The 17,071-nt window shown below is 39.0% G+C and overlaps 1 protein-coding gene across 1 annotated transcript; it reads right to left on the reverse strand.

Moving 5' to 3' along the window:
- Window positions 1-1,538: 1,538 nt before the first annotated feature.
- Window positions 1,539-12,185, reverse strand: LOC131431944 (palmitoyltransferase ZDHHC3-A). Its single transcript, XM_058597924.1, has 2 exons — window positions 11,407-12,185; window positions 1,539-11,246 (listed from the first exon to the last, which is right to left on the reverse strand). The coding sequence occupies exons 1-2, from the start codon at window positions 11,520-11,522 to the stop codon at window positions 10,553-10,555; spliced, it is 810 nt and encodes a 269-aa protein (XP_058453907.1). The 5' UTR covers window positions 11,523-12,185; the 3' UTR covers window positions 1,539-10,552.
- Window positions 12,186-17,071: the final 4,886 nt, after the last annotated feature.

Raw genomic sequence — 17,071 nt, forward strand, 5'->3', positions numbered from 1 at the left:
TTAAGTATGTACTCTCTTAGCCTTCTCCTTACAGAGAGCGAGCCTACCCGAGCGTCTGTTCCCCATGTTAGGGCGGCTCGAAACAGTGTCTGTTCTCCATGTTAGGAGCGGTTGATTACCGTCCTTGTGTCAGTGTGGGACTCTAAACAGTTCTGACACGATGGATCTCCGGCGAGACAGGAGGTTGATGCAGGCCTTACAAGCCGCCCGGAAAAAAGAAGTTACGAACAATCAAGAAAGAAATACGACTCGGAATAATCGGCAAAGACCTACGCGACGAACTAAGGATTACGATTGGAAGCTTGGCACATGGAACTGCAAATCGCTTGGCTTCCCAGGATACGACCGAATGCTGCATGATGAGCTCCAAATCCGCGGCTTCGGTGTCGTAGCACTGCAGGAACTTTGTTGGACGGGACAGAAGGTGTGGAAAAGTGGGCATCGAGCGGCTACCTTCTACCAGAGCTGTGGTACAACCAACGTTCTAGGAACGGGATTTGTAGTGTTGGGCAAGATGCGCCAGCGCGTGATTTGGGTGGCAGCCAATCAGTGATAGAATGTGCGTATTGAAGATCAAGGGCCGTTTCTTCAATTACAGCATCATCAACGTGCACTGCCCACATGAGACGAGACCCGATGACGAGAAGGAAGCATTCTACGTGCAGCTGGAACAAACCTACGACAGCTGTCCACGACGGGATGTAAAACTCGTCATCGGCGACATGAATGCTCAGGTAGGCCGGGAAGACGTCATCAATGTCCGCACTTACCGCAGTGCCAATATTGATTCTGACCACTACCTTGTCGCGGTTTGTATGCGCTCAAAACTATCGACGGTGCACAATACTCGTCGCACAGGAACGCTGGGACTCAATCTCGGCGTGCTACGTAGCATTAGTACTGCAGAGGAATACGCGCAACAACTGGAGCTAGAGCTACCAACGGAAGAGCAGCTTGGCGCGGCGACTCTGGAAGACGGCTGGAGGAACATAAGGTCCGCCGTGAGTAGCACTGCTGCAACCGTTCTAGGTATGAGGTTATCGAATCGAGGAAATGACTGGTTTGACGGCAAATGTCAGCAGTTGGTCGAAGAGAAGAATGCAGCAAGGGCGAGGATGCTGCAACACCGCACTAGAGCGAACGAGAAACGATACAGACAGGCGCTGAACAGACAGAACACGGTTTTCCGGAAGAAAAAGCGCCACCAGGAAGACCAAAATCGCGAAGCGATGGAACAGCTGTACCGCGCAAATGACACACGGAAGTTCTATGAGAAGGTGAACCGCTCAAGTAGAGGCTACAACACCACAGGCCGAAATGTGCAGAGATACCAGTGGTAACCTTCTCACGAACGAACGTGAGGTGGTTGACAGGTTGAAGCAGTACTACGACGAGCATCTGAATGGCGAAGCACAAGATACAGAGAACGGTACAGGAATCAATCAATCACACGCGTCCTTACTTTCTGGGACAGTTTTTTTTTATTGGGAAATGACTTAAAGGATTTCTCAAGATTTTCCAGTGAAGCAATCGTTACATTTGGTTACAAGTTATAGCACATCTCTTTCAGTATTTTCAATAAACGAGGACTGTTTTAGGATCGCATTGTATTGGACAGTATATGCTGCAGCAGTACGCATCATATAGTTCGGGTACGTGCATTAACTGCGACCATTGTGTAATAAATATAAAAAGATGTGTCCACTCAATTTCGGTTTGTTAATCTGGATTCTTTTAATCGTTTTTTTTTCCCTTAGCTCTCAGACTCGTTTTTTTACTGCTAGACATAATGACTTGGAACTCTACACTTATGTTTATTTAGTATGATGTTCGAAACACTCAGTTTGTTGTTGCATTTTTATAAAATGTTGAATGTATTTCTATTTTTGTATTCAGCAAAATGCTTTATAAACTTTATGCTCTTTAACAGAGTTGAGTTTTATTTATATTCCATTTCTTTGATTGCAGATAAATATAGACAGCTTAATCCAAATACTATATTGCGTTCGGTTAAACTACGGCGAACAAAATTCTTTAAAATCATTTCTTTTAACTATTTGTTGTCATCCAAAGTTGTATTGTTACCAACAACTGTCGATTAACTGCTAAAATATAAATTCCTTTGATTAAGTTGGCAGGACAAAATATATACAAAAGCTAATAAAGATTAATACAATTTTTGTTTCTCTATTGCTCAGTTTATCTTATTATAGTTACTATGTCAAACAAATGCACCCAAGCCTACCCAAGAGTTTGAATCCCGATCCTTTTTCTATGAATTATATGGACAAATAAAAAAAATGTACAATCTGAAAGACACTTAACAATAATCAACAACATAAAGGATAAATATTAAACTAAAATTCTAAAAGAAAGTAGTATGTTCAGATGTATCGAATAATACGTCTTTATACGTGAATAGGTAGGTACTATCAGGGGCCGGAATTATAACATAAACCTATCGAATAGAGTCCTGTCTAGGAATGACAGCTACACTTTGTTTATTTTCTATTTTCGGTCCTTTCGGTTTCCACTTACGCAGAATGAATACCATAAAATTTTATTTTTCAAAGCATATTTGCGATGTTATACTTTCCCCAATGATCGGCTTCAACGCATCACTTCGGTCTCTTACGATGATTGCGTCAAGTCGAAGTAGCTGGATGATGTTCATGGACTATTATTTGTTTTAATAAAAAATTCAAATGGTGCAGAACGGAACAAATTATCAGGTGTACAACTTTGCTTTCGCCGTTTTCCGATAGGTGGATGTACCGGCTGAGGTTGGTCAAAATACATAGATGATAATGCCTTTAAAGTGAGTTTGTACAGTGCCTAACGAATTGTCATCGCCGTTTCAGTGACAGTTGTTCTTGTTTTCGTATTAGTCACGCTCGAAAATGTCTGTTTTTGTGCCCAATTCTCGCCATTTGCTGGAAGTTTTACTTTTCTGTTACAATTAAAAAAAAGCAGCTGAAGCGCATCGAATGCTCTCAGAAACTTACGGTGATGCTGCTCTGAGTAAAAGAACGTGTCCGGAGTGGTTTCAACGTTTTAAAAATGGTGATTTCGATGTCGAAGACAAACATGGTGGTGGATGAGAAAAAACCTTCAAAGATGAACAACTAGAATCATTGCTTGATGAAGATTCGTGCCCAACCCAAGAAGAGCTTGCCGAATCGTTGGGATTGAGTCTGCAAGTCATTTCAAAACGTCTCGAGGTCATGGGAAGGAAACATGGGTGCCGCACGAGTTGAATCCGAGGAACATCGAGCGCCGTCTATTTGTATGTGGGCAACTGCTTCAAAGACAAAATCGTAAGGGGTTTCTACATCGAATCGTAACCGGTCATGAAAAGTGGGTTCGATACGATAATCCTAAACGCATGCTACTTCGTCGAAGACAAAACCGAATTTGCACGGCGCCAAGGTTAAGATTTGTAGTTGGTAGGATCAGCTCGGTGTGATTTACTACGAGTTCTTAAAACCGGGTGAAACCATCACAGGAGATCGCTACCGAACGCAACTGATGACAAAGTCATCCTCCAACAGGACAATGCTCGGCCTCACGTCGCAAAAGTGGTCAAAAAGTACCTGGAAACGCTGAAATGGGAAGTCTTGCCCCACACGCCATATTCCCTTGATGTCGCCCCTTCTGACTTCCACCTATTCCGTTCGATGGCACACGACCTGGCAGATCAACATTTTCAATCCTTCGAAGAGTTGGAAAAATGGATTGCTTCATGGATAGCGTCAAAAGAAGACTCCGAAAAGGGATCCGAAAATTGCCGGAAAGATGGGAGAAAGTTGTCGCTAGCGACGGACAGTACTTTGAATAATACATCTGTAAGCACTTTTTCGTAATAAAGCTTTTAATTCTGAAAAAAAAAACGGCGAAGAAAAGCTGTAAACCTTATACATCAATTGAAATTTTCTCTTTTGAACTGTTCAAATCGCTTTTAGTACGATTGTTGAACTGAATCACGGTATTGAAATGTACTGGATCATGCTATATTTCAACATTATCCAACGAACTTCGAGCGACCTTCCCTATTCATGTTTTTAATAACTAATAAAAGGTGTTTCTTGAAGAACTTGCTGATTTGAAATTGAATTTTTGGCATTTAACATTTAAATATGATTTCGGGCTCATGGTCACCACAACTATTTTTCACTAAAGTCATTCTAGGGCTCCAATTTTCTGCCACTTTTTCAAGCATTTAATTGTGTATTTCAGCAATGACAGATTGAATATTGGCTTCATAAGCTTCCATTGGTGCCGGTTTATCCACATAAACCAATGTCAAATCTGACGAACACGGAGGCCGGTCCATTTCTCGAAATAACGTTGTCATTGAATAGTTCTTTCAATAAGTCGATTGTTTCGGCCGCAGTATGACATGGTTTTCTGGTGAACCTTATTAGGCTGATACGTGCAACGCCAGACGGCTCGAATTCAAGTGTTCGGATTGCAGACGAAGTGTCAACCTGTCAAATTTACTGTTTAACATTGCAGTTGAAGGTGCGATTAGGAGATCTGGCGTGCAGCGGAATGGCACTATCATTAGGGATCCCAGTGATCGCATGAAGTTGTCGAAGAATTCGTTTACACTGGAATACTTCCGGTGGCTCTGTACGGACACGAAGCGTCGACGTTACGAGAGAAAGACCGGAACGCTTTCAGAGTTTCCAAGCGCAAAGTTCAGCGGACAATACTCGGGGGGAAACAAGAAAATGTTGTGTGGCGCAGACGCATGTATCACGAGTTGTATCAAATGTATAGAGAAGCGAATATTATTAAGCGTATAAAATACGGCAGACTTCAGTGGGCTGGTCACTTAGTACGAATGCCGGAAGAAAGAATTGTAAAAAAGGATGCAGTGGAAGCGGACCTGGGATCCCTAAACGTTCGGGGGAACTGGAGAAAGTCACGAAGTCACGCTGTAGCCATTCAGGTATCCAGGTAGGTATCTAATTCCATTGACGGTAACGCGGCGTCCTTCCTCATTTTTAAAGAAATAACGTCCCATGATTCCATCAGCCCATAGACCGCACTCTTCTCATTCTCGTCGATGACTTGGGATCCAAAAGATTGAATGTACAATACTGAGTAGAGACGTCACTTTACACTGTCAAAACAACATTCAGACAATAGAGTAATCTTTATTGAAAAAAACAAAAAAACAAACCCAAAAAACTTCAGTTACTATCAACTACATTATCAGTTTTCCTCTCGAGTAAATGAAAAGGAAAGTAAAATGAGTAGCATAAATCTCATCAGTGTCGTCAACAAGTTATTTTGACAGTATCAAGGGATAAATGAAACAAAAAGGGAAAAACTTTAAGATACAGCTCCAATTTCCTCAAACGCTTCAGACAATCCTTTTGATCTGCGATGAAATCCTAGTGACACGGCATTAGTTGCGATATTTTCATTCGAAATTCTGCACTCTTACCAGCCGCTTTTTAAGTAACGAGTGATGACCTCAAAATTTAGGTAAATGTGAGTTATTTCATAACAAAGCACGGTACCCATTTTTACGATCAAGTCAAAGTTTGAGTAGATAACGACCTAATTTTGGGTAGCTTATAGAAGAGCTCGACAATGAATGATTTCCATTCAAAAAATAGGTAAAAATAATTTTCATTGTGTATGAATTCCATGAGGGGTTCAGCATACCTTTCCACCAAGAAAATAACATTCATTAAAAGATTGGAAATTCTCAACGAAACGAATCTATTGAAAGATTGGTATTCTCAAGAACAGAGCATAGACGCCCAGTCCAGAATCAGTCGATATTGATGATACTTTATGATGGACGTTTTTTGAATTGCAATGAACCAGAAAAAAATTGAAATAATTTTACTGAGCCGCACGGGATAACTCACTTGAAGACTGTATTCGACAAAAATGAGATATTCGTATTTATTCACTACTTTTTAGTGTGTGAAAATAGTAACCTCCACTGCATTCGTCTCGATTACTCAGTGAAAGTTGAATCGATTTACACAAACTCGGGCTCAAACCGGTTCCTTCGTTAGTGTGAAAATCAATTTACTATCATTTAATCAATTAACAATGAAGAGAACTCAGAAACTCTGAAACAGTGCTAGAAACTGTTTCAATATGTAGGTTCGCGGTGCCGGCTGGGGTACGAGCAACCATAGGAAAGATCGGGTAACCAACCCCGGTGGGACCTTGGTCGTATGCTGACAGGGAAGGGGGTCCTCTTTAGAGGATGTCGGAGCGTCTGTACTCCATGTTAGGAGCGGCTTCAAACAGCGTCTGAGTATGAAATGCTGCATTCCGTCCAGCTAAATCCAAGGTGGCAACCCCACCAACGGGATCGTCCTAGTGCTAGTTGGGACGTTAAACAGAGCAAGCACGATGATCCTCCGGCGAGACAGGGGGTTGGCGTAGGCCTAATAAGCCGCCCATAAAACATTAATTACAAATAATACAGGAGAAAATACGACTCGGAACAATCGGCATAAGCCCACGCGACGAAATAAGGACTACGATTGGAAACATGGAACTGCAAGTCGCTAGGTTCCGCAGGCTGCGACAGGATAATATACGACGAACTAAATCCCCGCATCTTCGACGTCGTAGCGCTGCAGGAGCTTTGTTGGACGGGACACCTTCTACCAAAGCTGTGGCACAACGAACGAGCTGGGAACTGGCTTTTTAGTGCTGGGCAAGATGAGCCAGCGAATGATTGGGTGGCAGCCGATCAACGCTAGGATGTGTAAGTTGAGAATTAAAGGCCGTTTTTTTCAATTACAGCATCATTAACGTGCACTACCCACATGAAGGGGAGACCCGATGACGAGATTTGTCTCGTACATCAACTATGTTCGCACCTACCGCAGTGCAAATATAGATTCGGACCACTACTTGGTTGCTGTATGCATGCGCTCAAAACTTTCGACGGTGGCTACCAAACGTCGAAACCGAACGTCGCGCTGCTCCGGGATGCTGGAGTAGCCCAAGATTACGCGCAGCAGTTGGCAGTGCCACTACCAACGGAAGAGCAGCTAGGTGCAGCTACTCTTGAAGATGGCTGGAGAGACATCCGTTCTGCCATAGGTAGCACTGCATCAGCAACGCTAGGTACGGCGGCTCCGAACGTAAGAAACGACTGGTTCGACGACGAATGTGAACAGTTAGTGGCTGAGAAGAATACAGCTTGGGCGAGCAAGCTGCAACACCGGACGAGAGCAAACGAGGAGCGATACAGACAGGCGCGGAACAGACTAAACTCGGTATTCCGTAGAAAAAAGCGCCAACAGGAAGACCGAGATCGCGAAACGATAGAACAGCTGTTCCGTGCTAATGACACAAGGAAGTTCTACGAGAAGGTGAACCGTTCGCGCAGAGGTCATGTGCCACAGGCCGATATGTGCAAGGACACCAACGGGAATCTTCTCACGAACCACTGTGAGGTGATCGAAAGGTGGCGGCAGTATTTCGACGAGCACCTCAATGGCGATGTGGCGGAAGTGGAGGAGGTGGTAAGCCGGTTGAAAAATAATAAGGCCGCTGGCGTTGACCAACTACCAAGCGAGCTACTAAAACACGGTGGTAATGCACTAGTGAAAGCACTGCACTGGGTCGTAACCAAGATCTGGGAGGACGAGATTTTACCGGAGGAATGGATGGAAGGAATCGTGTGTCCCATCTACAAAAAGGGCGATAAGCTGGATTGCTGCAATTACCGCGCGATCACTCTGCTGAACGCCGCCCGCCTACAAGGTACTCTCCCAAATCTTATGCCGTCGACTTTCACCGATTGCAAACGAATTTGTGGGACAATATCAGGCAGAATTTATGGGCGAACGCGCTACCACGGACCAAGTGTTCGCCATCCGCCAGGTGTTGCAAAAGTGCCGCGAATACAATGTGCCCACACATCACTTATTCATCGATTTCAAATCAGCCTACGACACAATCGATCGAGAACAGCTATGGAAAATCATGCACGACTACGAATTCCCGGACAAACTGATACGATTGGTCAAGGCTACGATGGATCGAGTGATGTGCGTTGTTCGAGTATCGGGGATAAACTCGAGTCCCTTCGAAAATCGCAGAGGGCTACGGCAAGGTGATGGCCTTTCGTGTCTGCTATTCAACATTGCTTTGGAGGGTGTGATAAGAAGAGCGAGGATAGACACGAGTGGCACGATTTTCAGAAAGTCCGTCCAGCTACTTGGTTTCGCTGATGATATTGATATTATAGCACGCAACTTTGAGAAGATGGAAGATACGTACATCGGACTAAAAGCTGAGGCCTAGCGGATCGGACTAGACATCAATGTGTCAAAGACAAAGTACATGAAAGGCAGGGGCTCGAGAGAAGATAACGTCAGCCACCCATTACGAGTTCTGATTGGTGGTGATGAAATCGAAATGGTCGACGAGTTCGTGTACTTGGGCTCACTGGTGACTGCCGATAATGACACCAGCAGAGAAATTCAGAGACGCATATTGTCAGGAAATCGTGCTTACTTTGGACTGTGCAGGACGCTTCGATCGAGCAAAATTCGCCGTCGTACGAAGTTAACTATCTACAAAACGCTGATTAGACCGGTTATCCTTTACGGGCACGAGTCCTGGACAATGCTTGCGGAGGATCAACGCGCACTAGATGTTTTTGAACGGAAGGTGTTGCGAACCATCTTCGGCGGAGTGCGGATGGAAGACGGTACGTGGAGAAGGCGAATAAACCATGAACTGCCCCAGTTGCTGGGAGGACCAACCCTGTTAGTTGTTGATCGAGCAAACTGGCTTTCCCTATACTGGGCTCCGCCTTTAGGTTCCGGATGTACCGAAAGCAGAGGTCAAAAGCTCCAGAATTGATCTTTTCATTTGCTCACAGACGACTCAACCGATTTTCACAAACTGAGACTCAAATGAAAGGTCTCCTGGTCATACATGTTGCAATTGAATTATTTCTAGATCTGACTTCTGGTTCCGGAATTACAGGGTATTTTAAAACTACATCTTTTTTTTTATCCAAAAAAAAACTTTGTTGGCATTCAAGTCAATGAAAAGCATTTTGCAAACGCCATACTATTAGTTGAATCAAAACATGTTCTAGGGATGAAAAAAATACATACTTCAGCTCACCAAGAGAAATATCAAAGCATTCAGGATCTAACATGATAAATTTTCATATGATAGAATTTATAATTGGTTCAATTTCTTGTCGCTAGATCACTGATTTTGAACTCGTCTTATGATCAGAATTGTTCTTAGAGGTATTTTAGTTGATTGAATTTTTATCTCTTAACAATTTGATTCAAATCTCTAATCTGTTTACTAACTACAGAGAAAGCTATGCACTAGCAAACTTACGTACAAAAACATTGAGCGATGGAGTTTTAATAAATATATGTAGGGAAAGTTTGCTTGAAGTGAGCGTCGAACGACGTTGCACAGTTATTGCGTTTTGTAATTATAGACGCTAATATCTATTCGCCCTAGATTTACCAATGGGAAGGGACTCTCTGTTTGGCATACAAAAATCCGTTTTCCACGTTGGCTTTTTAATAAAATCTGTTTCCATAAAGAACGTTTGCCGTAAAGCTCATTTGGTATATTCGAAGGGGGAAACTATTCGGCGTAATTCCATTTGGCTTAGGCTCGTTGATCCAAAGTAAAGTGGCTCTAGATTGTATTTTAATACCGTGATTCGTAATCTCACTGTGTGTTAGCTTGGGACCCGCATTAAATATTACTGAAATTTTGCAATGTAAACCCAATTTAAATTACTGTATTTGCTTTCGTGATTATGCTATACGGTACAAGTGTCTGCTTGGCGGTTTAAGTTGAACTGTTGAGTGGCGTGGCAGTTCGATATGAACTGCTATAAACTGATGAGTCGAAGACGAAACGTAAAAAAAAAATCAAGATAACTTTAGCTTATTTTTTACATAGAAAATTTGACTGTTTTGTGATTTAACCTAGAAAACGCATTCTTGAATATATATTCTTTCCTTTGCACTAAGAAATCATACCAAACGGCTTTACGCTGATTGGTGTTAAGCCAAACCGGGTGATCGCTTACCAATGTGCAAGAATCGGAATATGAGCTTTGGTTTTTTATTTATTATTTTTGTTGTGCAGTATTGAAAATTTTCGAATGTACCCAGCTTGTGAGTGGAAGGGTAACTCGAAGCAATCGTACAAACCGCATGAACAAAAAAAAAGTATTGATCATAATTTTCATTTGTGCACACCGAATAGCAAAATTGTATTCGAATCGAACAGGGGTCTTAAAATTATCATACCCCACAGCCCTCATAACTACAAACAATTGCTCGTATATTCATTTAGTAATGAATATTTTGCCTTATTCCTACTACAAAAGTATTCCAACTTCAGTCAGGTCGTACATTTCGATTAAGTATCCATTCAAGAGCTTGCTACCCAATCATTATAAAATAAGTAAAGTAAAATTTTTTATAATCACATACCGTAGTGAAGTCGGAACATAATACCCACATAACTTGAAGAAGGTAATTCCATACCAAGGCGCAAGGCGCGTTTAGACGTCGTGACTAAGCAGCGGAACGTCGTGGTGTTTTCTGTTGAGACTGGTGCACGGCAGCAGCCACATTGCCGGATGGCCTCTTCCGCAAACCTCTGCCAGTAGGGTCATCTTCGGTCGATGCATTCGGTAGGGTCCTTTCTGTTGCACAGCTTCAACGGCCGTTTCATCATACAGAATGGCGTGCATCTGGTCAACCATTATTGCTATCACGAACAGACCGAAGAGAGCCGATTCCAGCAGTAGCAGGACACTGTGTAGCATGCGGCTCTGAGTTTCCGGAACCGTCGTAGAGCAGTTTTCGCAGGGATACACCCACGAGGCAATAATAAGGAATATTGAGTACAATGCCAGGGCACAAACGTACATTAGAAACTGTAGGAAATATTTCTGATTCCGTTCACCGACACAATTATTGATCCACGGGCAGTGATGATCCATTCGGCGGATGCAGCGCTTACAGATACGACAGTGGTGGGCGCGTGGAGGTCGATAGGTTTCACAGCGGGTGCATACAGTCCACTCTTCGTGCTCGCGGTTATAATTCCGTTCCGAATGTAAATCGGAAAAATCGATGCGTGTCTGCGGCAGTGGAACTGTTCCAGGATCTAGCAGTACGGCCTTCAGATGGGCCATCGCGAGTAGAAAAACAATTGTATTGAACAGTACCACATGAAACGGAGCCCACAGACTAGAAAGAAAAAAAACGTTATTTTACTTACGGCTATTAACATAGGCCTACTGTGTTTTGCATGTAGACAACATTTATCAATTTGAATACAAAGCCTACTAAATCGATAAGCAAAATGCGATGATAAGATACCAAAGAAGATATTGTTCAAATTCCGTACCTGTTTTGCATCGTTTGAAGGATAATCCATCGGGTCACAACATAATCGGCGTAGACTACCGCCAAGTAGGTCACCAGTACACAGACAATTCCGCAAGGGTCTTTGACAAATCCCATCTTGTGGAATGGTTGTGTTTGAACGAGTATACTTTTCGAATACTGCCAATTCGAGCTTCTAGGATGTCGAGACAATGTCGCGTCTGTTATTTACTGTGCAGTTCCGTCTCGAAACATCTTTTCCATTTCTTAGACAGTCATCATTATTCAATGGAATCGATGCAAATTCAACAGTCCAATCACAATGAATTTATGCATGATGTTATCTTTGAAGCTTTTACACTACACTGTAATAAACACTGATAGTTAAAGCGGGATATGCTCAGGGCTTGAAACTTATTTGAAAGGAACTAAACTACGGCTAGACAGAATGTTTTTCAACTTTTCCGATACTACATTAACAAACGTCGGCATACACTCCAGAAAGGTTACCACAGTTCACTGAAGCATTACACACACGGAACTTTGTACGGGTACTAGAGGGAGAAAAACGAAAAACACTAATACCATTTGCGCACGCTTGCGAACAAATTCACCGAATTTATATTTTGAGCATAATAACACCTTCATTTTCTATTGAGCTATGCATATTCGGAGCTTATAATATTCTTAAAAACACGAAGATATCTACCAATACTGTTTACATATTTCTTACAAATGAAAAATCCGTAAGTTTTCAGCATTAATCTTTCGAGAAAAACAGCTGCTATAAGCAAACTGTGAAGAAAGTTTGACAGTTTAAGGTTTCGAGTATAGCGCTCGAATCAGTGTTGCCACTTTTGACGTAGGACTATGTCTTTCTGTACTATGCTCACCTGAGTGCGTATTCAACGTTTCATAACACGAAAGATCTCCAGATTTGAGTTCTTAATAACTTTTTCCCTGTTTGAATATTCTCTATGTTCAAAGTCACTCATGAATTTAAAAATCCACAACAACTCTTTTTTAGCCATCTAGGATTTCTAAATTTGATTTGGGAATTACATACACTCAAGCAAATTGAGTAGTGAATATCGTAAGGCAAATCTTATGATGCATCAAAAATCACCAAAACCATAATTTCATAAGATAAATATGAAAAATATACCTCTGCAATATACATCTTATATACACTATTATAGTTTTCATACGAACAACTTATGAAATTCACAATATATGAGCGAAGTTATGTTTACCATAGAAATTTCGCAAAATTTTCCTAAAAATCTCGTATGAATTTCATAAGGCGTTTTAATGGAATTCCTATTTTTGGGATTTCATAAGGCGGTCTAATGATTCGTTTACGATATTCTTGTGGCTAAAAATCATACGAAATCATTATGAAATTCCATATATTTTTTGCCTGAATGTACATTTATTTGAACTACATCACATTTAAGATAACACATAATCAACAATAGTACGCCACAATACTCGGTTTGTGGCTACCTTTCCATCCTCGATCACGCCCAATACTCGCCAGATCACGTTCTACCTGGTCCACCCATCTTGCCCGCTGCGCTCCCCACCTTCTTGTTCCAAACGGATTTGTGGCAAATACAAGTTTAGCAGGGTTGTTGTCCGGCGTTCTTGCAACATGCCCTGCCCATCGCATTCTTCCGGCTTTGGCCACCTTCTGGATTTGGGAATTAATATAACTAAATTTCAATAAATTACTTGTCAAACCAGTTTCGAAAATACAAATTGTTTAACGATTTGAAAGAATATTCTCAAACCGAAGTAAAGAATGCTAAAATATAAATGATTCATATCCACTCACAGACTAACAGACAGAACACTCAAATTGGATTCTTTAATCATTTTAACGGTCATTTTTAATATTCCTTTAGTTGGAACAGTACTCGCATATGTCATGATGGCGCCACGTTACCCTATCAAAAACATCCTGTCTGTCATCTAGACTGTGTTTATTATTTTCATCTACCAACAAAGTTGCCATTCATGCATAATTACCTGTAATGTATTGATTTGTATACGTCCATGCGATTTTCATGCAGGATACAGATTTAAAACATATTGCCAAAACTATATACAGAATTGTGCCTACTTCTTATCCTCCAACGCAATCCAAAATCGAACCCGTTTTGTTACAATATTTACTTGCTTCTGGTCTGTCGCCACTTAATTTCGGATGAAAATTACCAACACTATCAAAAATAGTCTAGATGAACAACGTTGAGAAAAATAAATGGTTACCTTCCAACATCACTAAAAAAGTTAAATATATCATCAACGTAACCCAATAATTTATTGTGACGATTCATTTTCAAATATTATGATAAAATCAGGCATCCCTGCAAGCAGCTGACCGGTATTGACAAACGAGAGGGAATCAACTAGTAAAACAACTTTTACATAACACAAGGGGTGTACCGATAGTAAATAGTTCGTGCAGTACAGTTGTTTTTATAAGAATTAACTAATACTGTCATGTCAGTTAATCTGTGATCCATTCGCCAAGTGATGACAAAATGTATCTATAATTCGTTAAAAAGTCACGAGAAATGGTAAAATATTATTCACTTATATACTGATATGATATGCACTTCAAAAACTATATATTTTTAGTGAACATCTTTCAAACTATTATGCCCTTAACTATCATTAACTATTATCACAAATATTAATAACAAAAGTTTTCTAAAACTGACAAAAACAATGACATTATTTCATATAAAAAAATCAGATATAAAAGCTATTCCTAAAATCAATTTAAATTTTTTCTGAAATAATAGGTTGTGAACTGTATTTCGTTCTGAACAGATTAAAATCTTGTACACATGATCAATAATTTTCATTTCGATATTTTTATTGGTGAGTGCACCACCAAATTGGATTAATTTTCTTCATATTCGTGCTAGAGAATTCCCAGGAACTGCTATCGTTTTGTATTGTGCTTGATAAATTCTGTACCAAAATCAAAAAATATCTACCCTCGGTTGCGTCAATTAACCGATCGCACGGCGAGCCACTGAAAATCGGATTTATACGAAATGCTTTTTGCGATGGTTCGCTCAATTCATGTGGTTGAAATTCTGTGCGCCTTACTTAGGCGCTGAATTTCACCTTAATGCTTGTTTATGCCAAAAACTTAAGAAACCTTTAATTTTGAATTATTTTTGGTTATCTTACACTGCTGAAAATTTTATAACACATTTCTGACCATATATCTGACGATATGAAGAGAAGGTCGTCAAATGGTGAGATAACTAAGTCCTCACAAGTCCCTATCTCATGCCTCCCCGAGCGTCTATGATGACATTTGGTCAATAGAACGGCGTCGACTGGGTGCTATCGCCTTCTGCGTTAGTAGCAGAATGAGAGGGTGCGAAATGGCTTGTAGGTTGAAGCCCATCCTAAAGTGCAGTGTTTATCATAGTATATTACAACATATAATTCTGTTGTTTATTACATAATGTATTATTATTATTATTATTATTATTATTATTATTATTATTGTTATTATTATTATTATTATTATTATTATTATTATTATTATTATTATTGTTATTAGAAGAGCGTAACTTACACTGCGACATTAACTGTTATATTGTATCATAGCATATAATTTCACATATTATCGGCTTACACTATTTTATGTTATTATATACTATGTTGTATGGTATTATACTGCATTGCATTATATCATATTATATGGTATTATATTATAATATATTATATTATATTGTATTCTATTATATTATGTTATATTGTATTGCATTATGTTGTATTATATTATATTATATTATATTATATTATATTATATTATATTATATTATAGGGTTTATTATGAGTAGTACTACGTACCTCTGCGCAAAATATAAATTTGTTTTCCTTATAAGTTATCATTTTTAAAGTAAATTTTAACTAAAGATTAAGGTCATCACAAGGTGAGCTTGGTCCTCACTGGTTCCTGTTGTGTTTTATTCATTCTATTATTTATTATATAATTCATTGTACTACATTATGTTGTTTTTTTTATTATTTTCATTATTATATTTATTGTTAGTATTATTAATTTTTCATCAATAATAATAACATATATTATTTTTATAGATGTGGATATTATTATTCTTATTAGAAAAGAAATATTCTACTTCCTGCAGTACTGCGAAGATAGAAGAGCATAACTGACACTCTACAGTAACTGTTATTTTATATATTGATTTATAATATATTATATTGTATGACATTGTATGACATTGTATTATATTATATTAAATTAAAATATATTTTACTATATTATGTTATATTATATTATTTTGTAGTATATAAGTATTATTATTATCATTATTATTATTATTATTATTATTATTATTATTATTATTATTTTTATTACTATTATTATTATTATTACTATTGTTACCATTATTATAATCTTTATCATTATCAGCTACATTTTCATTTCCATACTAAACATTTCACTTTACACATATATTATTAAATTGTATCATATTATATTACGTCATATTTTGTGGTATTATATTATATTACATTGTACTATATTATACTATATTATGGTACAATGTTTGGTATTGTTTTATATAGTAATGTAATGCATTTTTTAATACACAATTATAAGTGTATTATATTGCATTGTGATGTATTACATTTTTATATTTTATGCATAATAATATTTTAATATATTCAGTGTCGTATAGTGACCAAACTATATTATAATATATTATGGTATATTTTACTATATTATGTCACATAACATTATGATACTATTATATTCATCATAAAATATTATAGTAGACTATAATACACTGTACCATACGATTTTGCACCGTTTTATACTATATTGTGTTTTATTGTATTATACTGCCGGAAATTATATTAAATTGTATTATGTTACATTATATAATACTTTGCTCAAGTACATTGTAAGGGAAGAGGGATGGGAGTGCATCAGGGTATCTTACAAGTGAATGACTGGATGAAGGAGTGAAATGTCAACCCGATTCACAGGGGAAAGCTGTGTGTTTTCCCCAGAAGGTCTGAAATGAGTAAGACGCACCCTTCTAACAAACAAACCATCAGGCAGGTTTAAGCTGGTACAGCGAATTCTTTTATTATATGGCCGGATGTTATTGCTGGAAGGCGCCGGGTCCTCAAAGTCCATTTTGGCCTTCTTAACAGCAGTAATATGAAAGTTATCTGATAATCAAATTCGGATCTACTGTAAGTCTACCTGCATCCACTGGTAATGCCTTGAACTGATGGTGGCTTCACACATACATACATACATACATATATCTGATGATATGAAGAGAAAATTATTTTGCTGCGTTAAATACAACAAGAGATATTCACGAATAAGTTCCACGCATTTTTGTACAAAAAGGCGCCCCATAGTAAAGTAAGTCGTGTTCACGACAAAATGATTGTCGTTCAATGCGTACCGCAAATTTGTTTACTTATTTGTTTTTTAAATTTATTAATCTTACAATAGAATCATTCAGGTCATGAAATTGTAGATCGTAGTACTTTCACAGACTAACAGACAGGACACTCAAATTAGATTCTTCAATCATTTTAACGGTCATTTCGAATATTCCTTTAGTTGGGACAGTACTCGCATATGTCATGATGGCACCACGTTACCC

Source organism: Malaya genurostris, chromosome 2 (assembly GCF_030247185.1).
Source record: "Malaya genurostris strain Urasoe2022 chromosome 2, Malgen_1.1, whole genome shotgun sequence".
Lineage (NCBI taxonomy): Eukaryota > Metazoa > Arthropoda > Insecta > Diptera > Culicidae > Malaya > Malaya genurostris.